Here is a 15,995-nt window from a genome sequence, read left to right as displayed (position 1 = left end):
CACGATCTGGCCAGCCAAAAAGGGACGACCAAAGCAGGTAATATGCAACCTATATAGTCCCCCGCAAGACTGGAAAAGCAGAGTTTGGCCACATCTTCCAACATCTGAACACCATGCTTCAACCACGCGGCCGCTTAATGATTACAGGGGATTTCAACGCATGGCACCCGACATGGGGGTATGCCAAAGACAGACCCAAAGGTACGTGACTCCTAGAGGCGATACAACAATATGTCTACATACTCCTCACGACACGGGGCAGGCCGATCCGTATGGGAAACAGCGTAAACAGGCATACCACACCCGACTTTACAATCACCAACAATGCCATAGCCATGCACTAGAATGTGTTAGACGACACCCTGGGAAGCGATCACAATATAGTGGAAATAACCTACGAAACAGCTCAACTACGATGCCCGCTCGAAAAGCCAAACTCACTAACTGGACTAAGTATCGAGAGCAACAGCAAGTAGGAAATGGGCCCAAACCAGAAACAATAACTGTATGGACTCATTACATCAAGGGAATCTATTAGGAAAACACTAAAATATATCGGACTACGGCAGACGCCCCCGCCATTGACAAACACTTGGCACACCTTTGGGAAGCTTGTCGGGGCCTCACCAAGCGGTGGCGCCGACAGAAGCTAAACAGAAAACTCAGAATCCGAATAGCGGAAATCACAGAGGAAGCAAACGCATACTCCCAAGAACTCTACCACAACAATTGGCGTACATTCTGTGACTCCTTAAGAGGTACATTAAGCACGAAAAAGACATGGAACATCCTGCGGAGTTTTTTTGAACCCCTCTACCACAAGAACTGAAACAAACGCTACCCTCCAACGATTAGCAGGGAAATTTCAAGGGGAACGGGATCAGTTAATACACGAACTGTATTACCTGAACTGTATTACAGGCTGTATGAGCCTGTAAAAAGGCTTACAGTATTGCTAAATAAATAATAAAAAAATATAACTGAAAAAACGGTACACAGGAAAATGCAAGCGAGACGCAAATCCGATACCAAGTCAAGAATACAAAAAAGCACCCAACCACGAGCTGGACGCACCCATCACCTTTGCGGAGGTGTATGCAGTGGCACAAAGCTTCAAAAGGAGCACAGCACTCGGATTGGACGGCATTACAAACGCCATGATACGTAACCTTAGCACTGACACATTACAAGCCATCATGGACCACTTCAATCAGGAAATCTGGACACTGGGTGGAAAACTACCCACAGAATGGACACTGGCACAGATTGTACTCATACCCAAACCAGGAAAGCGGAGAAGCCTTGATCAGCTACGACCAATCTCACTGACATCCTGCAAGGGCAAAATCTTTGAAAAAGTTATACTCGCCCATCTCGAACAATACACAGAGGAAAGGGGGCTCCTACCAACATCTATGTACGGATTCAGGCGAGGGATGTCTGCCCAGGACATATTCTTATTGCTCAAAGAGGAGGTGCTCAACCCACCTCCAGGTAGCCTCAACAACTTACTCCTTGCACTCGACATCGAAAAAGCTTCGAAAACATCGCGCATTCTACCATACTAGATGGTCTCACAGCCATTGGATGCGGGGAGCGCATATTCCACTATGTTTCTGCATTCCTTGGCAATCGCAAGGCACAGATTGGCATGGCCGGCACAAACTCACCATCATACAACCTCCCACTGAAGGGCACACCCCACGGTTCCATCCTGTCCCCGTTCCTCTTTAACATCGGCCTCCGAAAACTAGTCCTACAACTGGAGGATATACCGAACCTAGGCTGTGCCTTTCATGCGGACGACATTACACTATGGGCAACCAAGGGCTCCTATGGAGAACGGCAAGATATACTGCAAACCGCTATGGACAAGATTCAACGCTACCTTCAGGCAGCAGATATGACCTGCGCCCCCAACAAACCAGAATACCTGCAAATAAGACCACTGCGCACCCAGTCCAACCGTGCGCCCCCCCTTCACCTGACGATTGCCGGACAGGGCATCAACAGGACCCCGGTAGCGCGAATCCTGGGCATGCATGTACAAAAAAATAACAGCGTAAAGAGGGCAATAGACAAACTCAAACACACTGTCAAGAGTATTACAACCCTCATAGCTAGAATAGCAAGAAGTAAAGATGGAATGACAGAAGTCGAGACACTACGCCTCGTACAGACCTTTGTCCTCAGCCGAATCACCTTCGCCTTACCCTTTCAAGCTGTATGCAAGACCGAAATAGAACGCATCGACAAGCTAATAAGAATCGCATATAAAGCTGCACTGCAACTTCCCAATGGCACGAGCACAGACGGACTCGTGTCGTTCGGCATAAATAACACATATGAAGAACTGGCCGCTGCCACGCTAATTGCACAAAGAGAACGACTCAACACCACACACCAGGGCAGAAAACTGCTGCGAAGACTGGGATACCCACTCACTCTCCAATACTGCGAAGACGAAACACTCATCGCACCGATGCACCTATGGTAACGTATCATCGTGGAACCGGTCCCCAAGAACATGCATCTGGTCTACAACCAAAAGCGGCGGCAAGCGCGAGCACAGAAACTCCTCCAGAGAACGAGCGATCCTGATTCCTACTACACCGACGCTAGCCTTTACACTACACCACTAAAAGGCCCCAGAAAACAGGCATTCGCAATGGCGGTAACCAACCAAAACAAGGTGGTGTCCTGCGCGTCTATACAAACCAGGTCAAGCAGCACCACGGAGGCAGCAGCCGTAGCTCTCGCAATAAGAGAAGCAGAATGGAGGGGTCGCCCCGCATACATCCTGACAGATTCACAAGCCGCCTGTCGGTCATACCTCAGGGGCGCACTTCTCAGGTGCATCACTAATATCCTGGGCCCCGGATTGACTGAGGACCATGCCGTCGCCTGGTGTCCGGGGCACACGGGCCTGGGAGACAACGAGGAGGCGAACTACGTAGTTCAAGGACTTGCTGGCCGAGCTGCAGAACCTTCCTCGGGACCCCCTTCAGATTACCATGAGGAAACCATCACCAGCAGGCAGATTTTGGAGTACCAACGCCTGACCAGACGGAAGTGCGCTCCTCCCCATCCCAACTTAAGCAGCCAACAAGCCAGGGACTGGCGCCGCCTTCAAACAAACACATACCCGCACATATCGAGACTGCACGCAATCTTTCCAGAGGGATACACAACAGGGATATGTCCCTGATGTAACAACCACACAGCCACACTGACACACATTACTTACCGGTGTATGGAGCGCCCAGCCCAGGCAGTATCCAGGCTGGTGAGTTCATCACAGACACTCACAACATGGTCTTGGGAGGCACGGCTTTCCGAGCTGGCACTGGGAAGCCAACTGGCGACCCTGGACCAGGCCTGGCGAGCCGCTACGGCCAGTGGGGCTCTACAAGAAGGCTCCACCCGAGAGTAACCCCACGGAGTTCCTTCGTACAATAAAGTTTATTCTCTCTCTCTCTCTCTGCAGCCCCCTTAGCCCCCCCTTTAATCCAGCGCTGGGAGCTTGGTGAGCGCGGAATGCTGCAAATGTCTGACGCATAAGAGCAAAAACGGTGTTAGCGCCCATCAAAACGAAGTGGCAGAGCTCGCATCGCCATAGTCATCAGTGGAAATCGTACGTGAATGACAGCAGCGCCAGAACGCTTCGTGCCTATTTGTGCTTTTGAAGCACGGTGCAGAAATATAATATTCTTACACCGTGCTTTGAAGCCTTTATTCTTGCGTTTACCGCTGCGCATAGCATAGCACCGCGTTGGCGGCGTGCCTTCATGATAATATAGTCGCCATCCATGATAGCGTCGATAGCGGCCGTGGTTTCGTCCGCAGCAGTTGCGGCAAACGGTAGCTTCGTTTTGACTCAGTGCAAAGCTGTCGATGATAAGAGCACCGTCTACATTGCAATGAGCTGCTACCTGGCGACACTCTGTAAAAAATAATCAGGATGTGCGCGCGGTAGTGAAAAGTGTGCCTCAGATGAAGACGTGCACCGTGGCCGCGCTGTGAAGGAAGCCACGAAGTCTCCGCTGCTGTGAGCGCTAATTAGTCACGAGATGACGAGAATTGCAGCCTCCGCACTGCTTTTGTGCAAAATAGAAACAGGATTTACTAATTAATTCAGTAAATAAAGGCATGTTGACGTAGTAAGGATTTGCGTATCGTTTTCTTGATACCATCGGTAATTCGACATTCGGTTAATTCGACCATTTCCTTTGGACCCAGGGTGTCCGAATTAATGAGGTTTTACTGTACATCAGATTTTTAAAAAATGGAGGGGGGGAAATCGGTGAGCATGCTGCTTTTTAGGTGGGAGGGTGTCACAATAGAGAATGTTTTCAAGAAAACACACTGTAAAAAATTTGTGAGGAAATATGCAGAAAGTACATCTGTACTACCTTAACCCTTTAGCCGCAAATCTTGAGCTGTACTCGTCACACGAGTTTGTGCCAATATCGCCAACGACGAGTCACACTTGTCCGACCCGATTTTCCGCTCCTTATGCTGCCAAAGATGTATCACGGTCGTCAATTGCTTTGCTTGTAATTTTCAACCCTAGATGGTGGTGGTTGTCCAGAAAAACCGCATTTCATGCCTTTCGCGCGTGTTTTAAGCCTGGCAACAATCAATTTATAATGGCGCTTCGCAAGAAGAATGCCGGTAGCGACGATGCTCCAAGAAAAAGAGGTGCTTCTTGGAGCAGTATAGAAAGCAGCCTTAGTGCCTACATGGAATTTGTGTCCGACAGCGACTTGGACGTTGTCTTTATCCTGGATATTGCTTCAGATGATGAGAGCAATGGCGATTACGATGACAGTGACGCACTGAGTAGTGCACGTTGTGTGGCATCGCGTGAACACCGATAACCCGCCACGTGCACCTCCACGGTTTCCCTTCTCTTCAGTGCCTGGAATCTTGCAGCAGCCCACTGACAAGAATGACATTCTCAGCTGGTTTCATGTACTTTTTGACTGGGGCATCATTGACCTAATCGTCGCGGAGGCGAACCATTATGCGGTAGCGTACTTTGCTGCTCAGGGTTCTACATGGAAACTGGTAGACTGCGATGAGATTATGGTCTTCCTTGCGCTGATAATATTGCAGGGTATTGCCAGCAAACCCCAAGTTAAAAATTATGGGGTTTTACTTGCCAAAACCACTTTCTGATTATGAGGCATGCCGTAGTGGAGGACTCCAGAAGTTTTGACCACCTGGGGTTTAAAGTGCACCTAAATCTAAGTACACAGGTGTTTTCGCATTTCACCTCCATAGAAATGCGGCCGCCGCGGCAGGGATTCCATCCCGCGACCTCGTGCTCAGCAGCCCAACACCATAGCCACTGAGCAACCATGGCGGGCAAACCTCAAGTTGAGATGTACTGGTCAACAAAGGAAGTCTTGGGGACACCAGTGTTCAGGAAGACCATGAGCAGGAACCACTTCAATGTGTTGATGCACTGCCTTCATTTCACCAACTTGAAAACTGTGGATGAAGCTAGCCATCTGTACCCCAGGCTATGGAAGCCGTTGCCCGCTATCACAAGGCTGAACAAGGCATTCCTTGCTGCCTATGTGCCAGAACATGATGTATCCGTTGATGAGAGCCTCTTGCTTTTCATGGGTAGATTAGCATGGAAGCAGTATCATCCACTAAAACGTGCAAGGTTTGCCCTGAAATTCTTTCTATTGTGTGAATCTTCAAGTGGCTACATCTGCAATTTGATAGTCTACACTGGCAAGGGGACAGTAGACATGGCCGGCAGTGAAGCCATGGGTACCAAGGTGGTGATGGACCTTATGGAGCCCTTTCTTGACAAGGGGTACACCTTGATGGTTGACTACTACAATTCATCAGAACTAGCTGACATTCTTCTCAAGCGGAAAACCGATGCCTATGGAACAGCTCGTCCCAGAAAAAGGGACATGCCTCCGTTCAAAAACACCAGTTTGAAAAAAAGGTGGAATTGCCACCTTTCGACGTGGGAAATGCATCGCCCTCCAATGGAGAGACAAGAAACACCATTCATTCACCTACAATGCAAGATGTTGTCAACTGCAAGAATGTGCAAGTTTCTAAGCCCACGATTGCTCTCGACTACAACACAATGGGTGGCGTCAACCGGCCGGACCAAAACCTTTCGTTCTATCCATCGTTGCGCAAAGGGCAGAAGGTTTGCGACAAGAAACTATTTCGCCACTTCCTTGACATAGCTAGCTTCAATGCCTTTTGTCTGTACAAGAAGTCAGGATGAAGACTGAGCCATTTGGATTTCTGCATACGACTTGTGGAGTTAGTACTTGAGAAGTGCCTCCACACTCTGGCCGGAGCAGGTCGCAGATCCGACTCATCTCTGACAAGGCTCAAAGGCCGACACTTTCCAAGAAAAATTCCACCAACGCCAAAAAAGCAGGAGCCAATGCAGAGATATGTTGTCTGCATATATGTCCAATCGAAGGATGCATCAAAGAAGCCACACAAAAAAACTCGAATATGGTGCAAGGACTGCCAAGTCAGGCTTTGTGTGGCACCATGCTTTGAAATCTACCATACAAAGAGCGACTATTAATCATGAAAGCTTTTGATATGACAAAGCAACGTCTGTGCAGTTTTCAGTGTGTTACCGTGTGTTGCATCAAATAAATACTTCGGCTTTCAGTACGTTCTGACCCATTACCATGGCATGCATTGAGGGAAAGCTGCCCTCAACAGAAGTTTTTTTCTTTTTTAATTTCTGGGCTAATTTTAAACAGAAATCAATGATGTAATATATTTTCAGAATCAGAATTGCATAGAAAAAAGTATGACTACTTTAAAAAAAGTGTCGATTTTGGTATGTTTTTCGGAAGTTAAATTGTCGGTTAAAGGGTTGAAACAAGTTTTAATGTAATAAAGAAAAGGTCAATTACCGATCGATGATTTTATGTTTGGTGGGTTCATGAAACATATTGTAAATCATTCACTTTTCTCTAAAACGTTGATCTTGCAGGTATCACTGCTAGAGCCTATTTGTTTCAGAGCAAGCTGGACACATTATAGAAGGCAAAATTCTGAAGTGCAGTGGCCATGCAGACATTATTTGTATTGCAGGTAAAAGGTACTCCTCTGAATGCAGAATTTGCTCCAATGGCCCAACTTGCAAGAATCGGCACAGAACTGCTCTGAATAGAGGCAGTTCTGTGTTCCTCTTGTCCATATTCTGCTTGAGAGCAGACACATGGTACATGCTTACACAAAGGCTTGCAAATGTATCTGTAATAATGTGACAGCAGTGGGAGCCTGAAAGCTGACAGAGCTTTCAAGGTCTCAAGCCTTCCCCTGTTGTGGAAAGCTACAAAGAGTTGCAATATTTGGCTTTTTAAAGTTGAGTGGCCATGCTGTTTTTGAAGCATGTAAAGGCAAGAGGTGATTTTGACGTTTGTTGGATGGCACCAGCACATACCAGAAAAGCTAGTTTCAAGGAAAACATTTCTTCAAATTGTCACTTCCTGATTCCATTATTTGATCAATTTATTAGATGAAGTAATATTTTAAAATGCTGAATATTTGTGAAAAGCTTAAACCAGAAACTTACAGGACTGATGAGAGAAAAAAAAAGGAACAGCATTATATATTTGTAACTGAATTGCACAAAAAAGATAAAAATACATGGGATGACAACACCTTCAAGCCAACATATTGCTGTGCTGTATAGTATCCATTTGCGCTTTTTTTATGCTGTTCAATTTTGCTTGTGGCAGACCAACTAACCTAAACGGGCTGCTTTAGTCAAGTTCGTACCTGATAAGTACATTTGTGGAAATATCATATTATGCTGGAAGAAATTTCACATTAATTTTTTTTACTTGTATGTGTGTGTTTGTGTGTACTTACACATTCATTTGTGGTCGTGCTTGTGTGGTCTAAAAAAACAAATACGACTGCTTTAACTACCCCCATCTAAACACCTGGTGCTGAATTACTACTTGGTGGCACAGGCTAGTGACATACTGTCACATTAGTAATATGCTATTTAAAGCATGAAAAAGAGCTTACAGAATAACGGAGTCCATTTGGAAATTGCACTGTTTTGCTTTTTATATTATTATTTTGTAAGACTGTAATGAAAGATTTTTGTGCTTCATTGGCATGCTTCTGCTAGCAGTTTATAGGCATCACCACCACAACTCTATTTCCACCCATGCGAAATTGTTATGTACGGTTAGAAAATTCTGTTGCAGCTGGATGTTGTGTTTCAGAAATTTATTACCAATACAGACTACCAGCCTGTAATGCAGGTTGTAATACATGCCTACTGTATCACAAGTCAGCAGTACAAGAAGCTTGTCTCGCTTGTTACACCTGTATAGCATAGCTTAAACTCTAGACCCATGACGCTGGTAGGGCGAGCCCTGGGTCTCTTGAGTTGCTTCTTATAAAAATCACTTGCGAGTGCCAGAGCTGTGCTGTCACGTTCGTCTTTGTATGTGCCACTTTCTTTTTTACCTGCTTTTTACTGTGTAATTCTAGCTAGCCCAATTCCTGATATTATTGCACTGTTGTTGCTGGAGCCAAATAATCTTAATGTGTAACATAGAAACCTAAGCACTTGGTCTGAGTAGATGGCTGAAGAGAAATGAACACAGCTCTGACAGTGCAGTGTTCGTTTTATGGAATACTTTATTGTGTAGGATTAGATGCTGTCAGAAAAGCGCATGAAGAAACATTTATTCACATTTTGGAGCACACACATATTGTGTCTACTTGTATACTGTCTTAAGCAGTGTGTCAACTGATGACTTTGTGATCGGGATAAAGTGTAGCGGCTTGGTGGCCATGCTATTCACCTTCCGATCGTGAATTCACCTACCAATCGTGAAGTCGCAAATTAGATTGCCAGCTGCAGCAGCTGCATTCCAGTGACTGTGTAATACAAGAAAAGAAAGCTTGTGTAGCTAAACTTACTGCTACGTTTATCAAAGAAACCAAGGTGGTGAAAATTAGTCTGAAGCCCTCCACTGCCGCATCTCACATAACTCAGATTTTGCTTTGCAACATTAAACCCCATCAATCAACCAATGTTGCCAGAGATCTTCCACTGGTAGATCACAGCAAAGAATGTTGTCCTAAGCTATAAATACAAGCTTTCTACGATACAAGCTTTCTACGAGTGCAATTGTGACTAACTGCCAGTTTTTCTATTTTGAATGTTCTTACCTGTTGTAGCAAAGCTGGAACAGGACAAGAGTCATGCTGCGTACCAGACGAGGAAGAAAGTTTTTTGTTCAAAGCAGATCCCTTCAATTCTCCAGCATTGAGTGCATCTTCTGCTGGCTCAAACCCACGCATCATAATCGTTGGAGCTGGTGCGGCTGGCCTCTCAGCTGCATACAAGCTTACCCAGAAGGGCTACACTAATTTTGTTGTCTTGGAGGCACAGAAGATGGCTGGAGGAAGGATACAATCTTACTACTATGGTGGTAAGGATTGCAGATTTTTGGGGCCTCTACAAGTTTTTTTTTCTTATTAGTAATCTCTCTTGGCCACAAACCTGAGAGTCTTTGCTTCCTTTTTTGAGCAACATTGCAACTTGGGCTTGTTGGTTTTTTCATCACTCAATAGAAAGTGGCACAGGAATTGTATGCAGATAGCTGAGACACTAACTACAGCACTTTTTCTACAGATCTGGTCCCCGCACCATTTTCTCTTTAGCATTTTTGTTCTTAGTAAAACAGAATTATTATTGCTACTGCTAAACTACATTAGGTGTAGAGTGTATAATGCAAAAGGACATCTTAATTTACAGCAAGTTGCACGAGCTCATGTGTTTTAATGGGGAATGCAGATGGGGCTAAAGTTGAGATCTCCACCAAAAATACTTATTTTTAGATTTATGTTGTATATTGCATTCCTCAACTAATAAAGAAGGTTTTCACCAAAGTATGGCTGCTATCTGTGCTATTGAAAGGAGGAAAATTATCTTTTTTCACATGATGGTGGCGTGCGCTTGCCATCAAAAGAACTCGTGAACAGTGTTGTCAAAATGGGGCCACAGAACATGAAAGAAACGACACGCAATAAATGCCCTCATTCTAAAGATTGTTTTTTGTGCTTTTTAGCCATCAGAGACTTATAGAGGCCGCAGCATAACATGGGGAAAAAATGCGCGCGAGAAAAGTAATATTTTCGGCCATGGCAGGTCACGATTAACTGGAAAACTGAAGATCAATTTGTTGGAAAGACAACAATAAAAGAAAGGCTAATTTTCAATTGTGGTGAGGCTGCATTGACAGGTGCACTGATACTGAAACTTGAATTTGTGGATTACTGTCTGATTACAATCGGTAAATGGTCTAATTACAATCAGCACTAAACCGTGGTTGGTGCTGGCAAGTCGTCATTGCCTGAACCCATTGTCCAATCTTCAGCAGAGATATAGCAAAACAGCTTATGCCTTTATAGAACAGGCCTAGTAAGTTAGAGCTGTTTGTGCAATGTTCTAGGATGCAGATACAAAACGCAAACAAATGATTTGATGCTTTAGTGTAGAAGAGGTGCCCGAAGAGGGAGTTTGTGTCCTTGAGAATGGCGGAGACTACAGCAGCCTTGACTATGGTTTAGTTCAGTGAGGATGCAGGTGGAATCTAGAGTTTTCGAAAAGCTGGAGCTGGAATATGGAGTGCAGGCAGAGAAGCACGTTGAGCAAGCGACTAAGGCAGCTTTCTTTCGAGCCCAGATAAGGGCTCTCAACAGCCCTAAAACTGAAGGAAACGGGAGAAAGCCGGAACCAATGGCCGCTGAGCAACAGCGGGCCAAACATTTGCAGCACGAACCTTTAAGTCGATCCCCTTTGCCCAGGAAATAAAGTAACATGTTTTGATTCCTCGGGCTTAATTAACATCCTAAAGCAACTCTCGGGTTATGATAGATGCTGTAGTAGAGGGCTCTGAATTAATTTTGACCACCTAGGGTTCTTTAACATGCGCCTTAATTTCAGCACATTAGTGTTTTTGCATCCCCCCCCCCTCCCCCCATTAAAGTGCGGCAGCCGTGACCAGGAATAGAACCCACGAGCTCATGCTCAGCAGCCCTAGCAAGTGAACCAGTGTGACGTAAAAAAAATCTTTCAATTGATTTTTCTCACTTTCCAGATTTTTGCCAAACTCTGCATCCAGGAAAGCTATGCTTTCCAATCCATGCTGCCAAAACATGATTTTAAGCTGGTTTCTATACAGAAATTTAGTGTCGAAATTTCTTGCTTTGAATGGGAAAAATAAATCTGATTTCTGACATACACTGAAAACAGGAAATTCAAATAATTTTCCATAAAATGGCTAGCAGCTGCCCTTATTCCATGTGATAGGCCACCCAATAAGTATCTATTCAGAAAAAAAATAATATATCTTAATTATTTTTAGAATGACAGTTTTCCCAAGTTGACATGCTCAGTTGTGCAATGCGATGACCATAACGTTATTTTTAGTTGGCACTAGAGTAATAAAATTTCAAATATATTCTAATGGCAGTAAGTTTATTCTTCCTTAAAATTTGATCAAAACCAAAGCACAGGTTCAATAGTTCACCCTACAAGGTAGCATCCCCACTTGAATTGCTTATTTATTTCCTGAATTGCCTTCATCAGTTTAAGTAATTTTGCCATTGTCTGCCTTTCCTCACATCTAGACAACAGAGTCCTGGAGCTGGGTGCCCAGTGGGTGCATGGTGAAGAAGGAAATCCTCTGTATGGCTATGCTTTATCAAAGAACCTGTTGGCCGACCCACGACGGCACCATTCCCTTGAGGGTCGTGGTGTTTTCTGCACAGATCAAGGAACTCGGTTGCCCCAGGACCTGGTTGATGAGGTCATCACTGTGCTCAATCAAATTAAAGACGAACTGGGGGGACGGCGACCTCGGCTTGAAGGCAACCAGGAAGTGTTCATGCTCAATGAGCTGCCCATATCGGTTGGAGAGTACTTGCGTTCACGCTTTCTTGAGCATCTCGAGCAGCAAAGTGACACAGCCGACATGGTTAAGACTAAGTGGGCCATTTATGACTGGTATTGGCGCTTTGAAGTCATTGACAACTCTTGCTACAGTTTAGATGAGCTCTCATTCAAAAGTTATGAGGAGTTCGAGGAATGTCCTGGTGTTTGGAACATCAACCTGCGACATGGCTTTTCCAGTGTAATAAACAGTCTCCTGGAGCACATCCCCGAAGCCAACATTCGCTACAACAAGGCTGTCAAGCGAATCTACTGGCACAATAGTGCAGTTCCTTTATACACCAAAATGGCTCGCTCCTCAATCAGCAACTCACAAGAGACCATCTTGGAAAGTATTCCATTCGTAGAGTGTGAAGACGGTGAAATTATGTCATGCAGGCACCTGCTCTTAACAATGTCTGCAGGCTACCTCAAACGGCACCAGGACGACATGTTCCATCCAAAGCTTCCAGAAGAGAAGCGTCAAGCACTGCGTGGCATTGGCTTTGGCACTATAAACAAAATATTTCTCATCTTCGAACAGCCCTTTTGGGACACAGGAGCCGAAGGTTTCCAACTAGTCTGGCTTGATGGTGACTCAGAAGACACAACTAATTCAGACTGGTGGGTCCGAGGGATATCAGGATTTGATCTCGTATATGAGAATCCCAATGTCCTTGTTGGCTGGATTGGTGGAAAGGCAGCTGAGCATATGGAGTCGCTCAGTGACCATGAAGTCCTCAGGGCTTGTGTCCGTGTCCTGTCCACCTTCCTGAACCGAGATATTCCTGAACCCGTGTCCATAATCAGGTGAGTGGTACTTAAGGCAGCAGTAGCTTGTACTACATTACCTATGAATCTTGTTTCAGGTCATATTGGTTCACCAACCCCTACATTTTGGGAAGTTATAGCAACAGACAGCTGCCATATGACACCTCGGACACCCTTCTGGAGACTTTCTATGAACCATTAGTGGCTGATGCCCCACTGCATCGGGTAACCAGAGTAGAGGTACTAAAGCCCTATGTGCTGTAGTCATCCTATATTCAAATTGTTTATTGCAGTGGCCCCTTGTCTTGTTTGCTGGGGAAGCTACTGATAAGGACTTCTACTCAACTGTCCATGGAGCTATGAGGTCGGGGTTCAGAGAAGCAGACCGCTTGATTAACTTCTGGAGGTGCGTTGCCTTACAGTTTTCATTCTGCTCCATATGTAAAAGCATGTGCAGTGCATTTTTTATCAAAGCATCAAAATCTTCACTAGAATAATATAGTAGGAGTGTGTGGTGCAGTTATGTCACAGAGCTTCCAGCCAGTCGTCATGCTGGCAATAGAGTGCTGCATGTAGACTTTTCTCTTGGTTGCTGAGAATTAATGTCCGACTGACTCGCAGTGCGATTTAGCCTTTTCATGCATAATTTGTAAGTACTACTTAAATTGACAATTTTATTGACAACTTTATTGCCGTCTAGTTCTGTTTTCTTTTTTTTATGTATTGTAAGCGCTATTAACGTACTCCGTGACCTCCGTGCCTACTGACGTCCGTGCCTATTACCATTTGGCTTCGATGGGAACCAAAGTACTTGCTGCGCCATCCTACCCTCAGTGGCATCTACCTCGTCCTGTTTGTTTATATACGCAATCTTGGAGTCCTGTTTTTCAAGTGCAGTCAAGGAACATGCAGAGTTAAAAGCCGCACTTCTTTAACATAAAAATTTCCGAGTTTTCAGTGGCAGTATTTTTACTTTCATATGTTAGAAGATACAAGCAGTCCTTGGAAAAGAAGACAGTGAGATGTGTCTTTAATGCAAGCACAGTTGCTTAAAGAACCACTAATGTTAGCATGCTTCAGCACCCACTTAGTAGGTAGAGCCACCCATTTGCTATTAAATGAAGCATCCATTGATTTTATGTTCCTTGAAAATGAAGCAAAGCAGCCTCGTTTCCCTGTGTTGTCACAGGCTCCCAGCATGACATTAACACGTTTTTTTTTTTCTTTTATTGCTGTGCATGCTGGCTTTCACATTCTGCAGTCTTTTGTTTAGGTACTTATAATTGCCTTATAACCACAAGTTTTCATATAGCATAGTATTACGTGTGCATAGAGTACAATCACATATTTCCTTTTATATATATATCTTCCAAATATTAGGAAAACATCTCCCAGAGAGTGACTCTGAAATTGAAGAAAAATAACGTATTTTCATCTTATCTGCAATTTACAGTAATTAAAGATAAAATAAGCTATTGCACCAGCTTTTCTGCGACTTCACAGTATTGACATTATAACCATCCACTTTGCTTCCCTGAGTATTCGAATGATCGTTTGCCTTGTTTTTTTTTTTAATGTGTGCCAAATTTTAGGGGAAAAATAGCATTCTGAATGATACGCTTTTGTCGTATGTATTATGCAGTACGTTCTAGTCATTATGACTGGCCATCTTAGAATTACCAACTTTCTCGCTGGCCTACTACACAAACAGAAAGCATCTGTTAATGCATTCATCTATTACATATTGGGTAGGGTTATTAAATCCTCAATTTGAAAAAGTCACCTACAAAATTGTCAAAGCAAACTTGTTCAAGCAAACAATTTCAGGATGGGCTGTAAGCATCATAGCAAGCTTTAAGCACGCACTGCAATCTGGCGGTGTGTTTATGTGTTCCAGAGAGGACTCCTATCACCACACACGATAACTTATGAGGGTGCGCAGCAACATGGGGATTTATCTGCCACAAAAGTTACCACATATTTCGCTTGTTGAGATATTCATTGCTTAAGGGGAGAAGTTCCTCGAAACAACTCTTTTTTTTTTTTATTACTTGGACTAGAGGCTTTACAATGCAGCCAATTATAGAGTTTTCTATGCAGATTTCAAATGTGTAATTATTGTTTGTATAGCTGTTATAGTATTTGAGTTATGTGATGCACGAGGGCAAAATAATCTCACCTTTCTGGGCACTTCTTTGTGTTCTAAATTTTCACAAAAAGCATCGCGCTGTAGCTTGTTTAGCGCTTTGTAGATCGCAAAGTGCCGATATCTAGCCAAGCAGCATGTACAATTACTGGAACTAGGGAAAAAAATGAGAGTATATTAACAAATGTTTTTTTCTCAATTCCCTGGAATATAACCTTGTACTTTCACGATTACTGCTGAGAGATACTGCAAGTTCAAGTAGATACCAGCACTATATATCTTCAAGAATATGTATGCCAAATTTTGTTAATATAATTATAAGTGTACAAAGTTGTTTTCATGGGATTGTAAAAAAAATTTCTTGGTCTCCTAATTTTTTTCATAGTTCCAGTAATTTTCCACACTGTTTGGATAGATATCGGCACTTTGCAGTCTACAAAGAGCTAAATAAGCTAAAGCACAGCTTTTTGCAAAAATTTATTACACAATAAAGTGCTTGCAAAATCACTATATTTTGCCCTTGTGTAGGAGATAACTCAAGAACTATAGCAGCTACGCATATACTAATGACATATTTGAAATCTGCTTGAAAGGCTATATAGGTGAGTGGATTTTAAAATCTCTAGTACAAATATTAAAGAAATGATTTTTTGAAGAGCATCTCCCCTTAACACATCATTACATTTTACAACAAAAGTGTTACATTTACCGAAATTTTTTTTCTGTATTTTACGTCAACGCTGGAGCATAGATATGTGGATATACTAGTCGCCGACTTTTATGGTCTTGAAAAGTCTTGCCCTTTATCTCCACACCAAAGCTATTTATGGGGTAGGGAGGAGGGGGGGGGAGAGAGAGAATGAGTCTCTCTCTTTTATGAATGTTTAGGTATTTCTCAGTTGATATTCAAGGTCATTCCAAATGTAACAATAATGAGACACAACAATGACGTTTTCCAGTTTTCTGAATGTCTGTTTTGGTGAATTGTGCTGCACAACTCAACTAGCTCACTCTAGTAACATACTTGTGACGTTTGATGTGTGCAATATACAAAAAAAAATGTTATATATGGGCAAGTTCAAGCTTATGTATATATGACACTCG

At 43.7% G+C, this 15,995-nt stretch overlaps 1 protein-coding gene across 5 annotated transcripts in view; it reads left to right on the top strand.

The window, feature by feature from the left end:
• LOC142565869 (spermine oxidase-like) overlaps positions 1-15,995 on the top strand; it is a 45,728-nt gene that overhangs the window by 27,748 nt on the left and 1,985 nt on the right. For 3 of the 5 annotated variants that reach the window (XM_075676426.1, XM_075676427.1, XM_075676431.1), the window contains exons 6-9: positions 9,217-9,470; positions 11,674-12,784; positions 12,844-12,985; positions 13,039-13,151. In XM_075676426.1, the coding sequence (XP_075532541.1) occupies positions 9,217-9,470; positions 11,674-12,784; positions 12,844-12,985; positions 13,039-13,151 (1,620 nt within the window). The remainder of the gene's footprint in view (positions 1-9,216; positions 9,471-11,673; positions 12,785-12,843; positions 12,986-13,038; positions 13,152-15,995) is intronic. The other 2 variants (XM_075676428.1, XM_075676430.1) reach the window with 1 other exon arrangement.

This window comes from Dermacentor variabilis, unplaced genomic scaffold (genome assembly GCF_050947875.1).
Source record: "Dermacentor variabilis isolate Ectoservices unplaced genomic scaffold, ASM5094787v1 scaffold_12, whole genome shotgun sequence".
Taxonomy (NCBI): domain Eukaryota; kingdom Metazoa; phylum Arthropoda; class Arachnida; order Ixodida; family Ixodidae; genus Dermacentor; species Dermacentor variabilis.
Note: the sequence above shows the minus strand (reverse complement) of the source record. Positions and strands in the feature narration are given on the sequence as shown.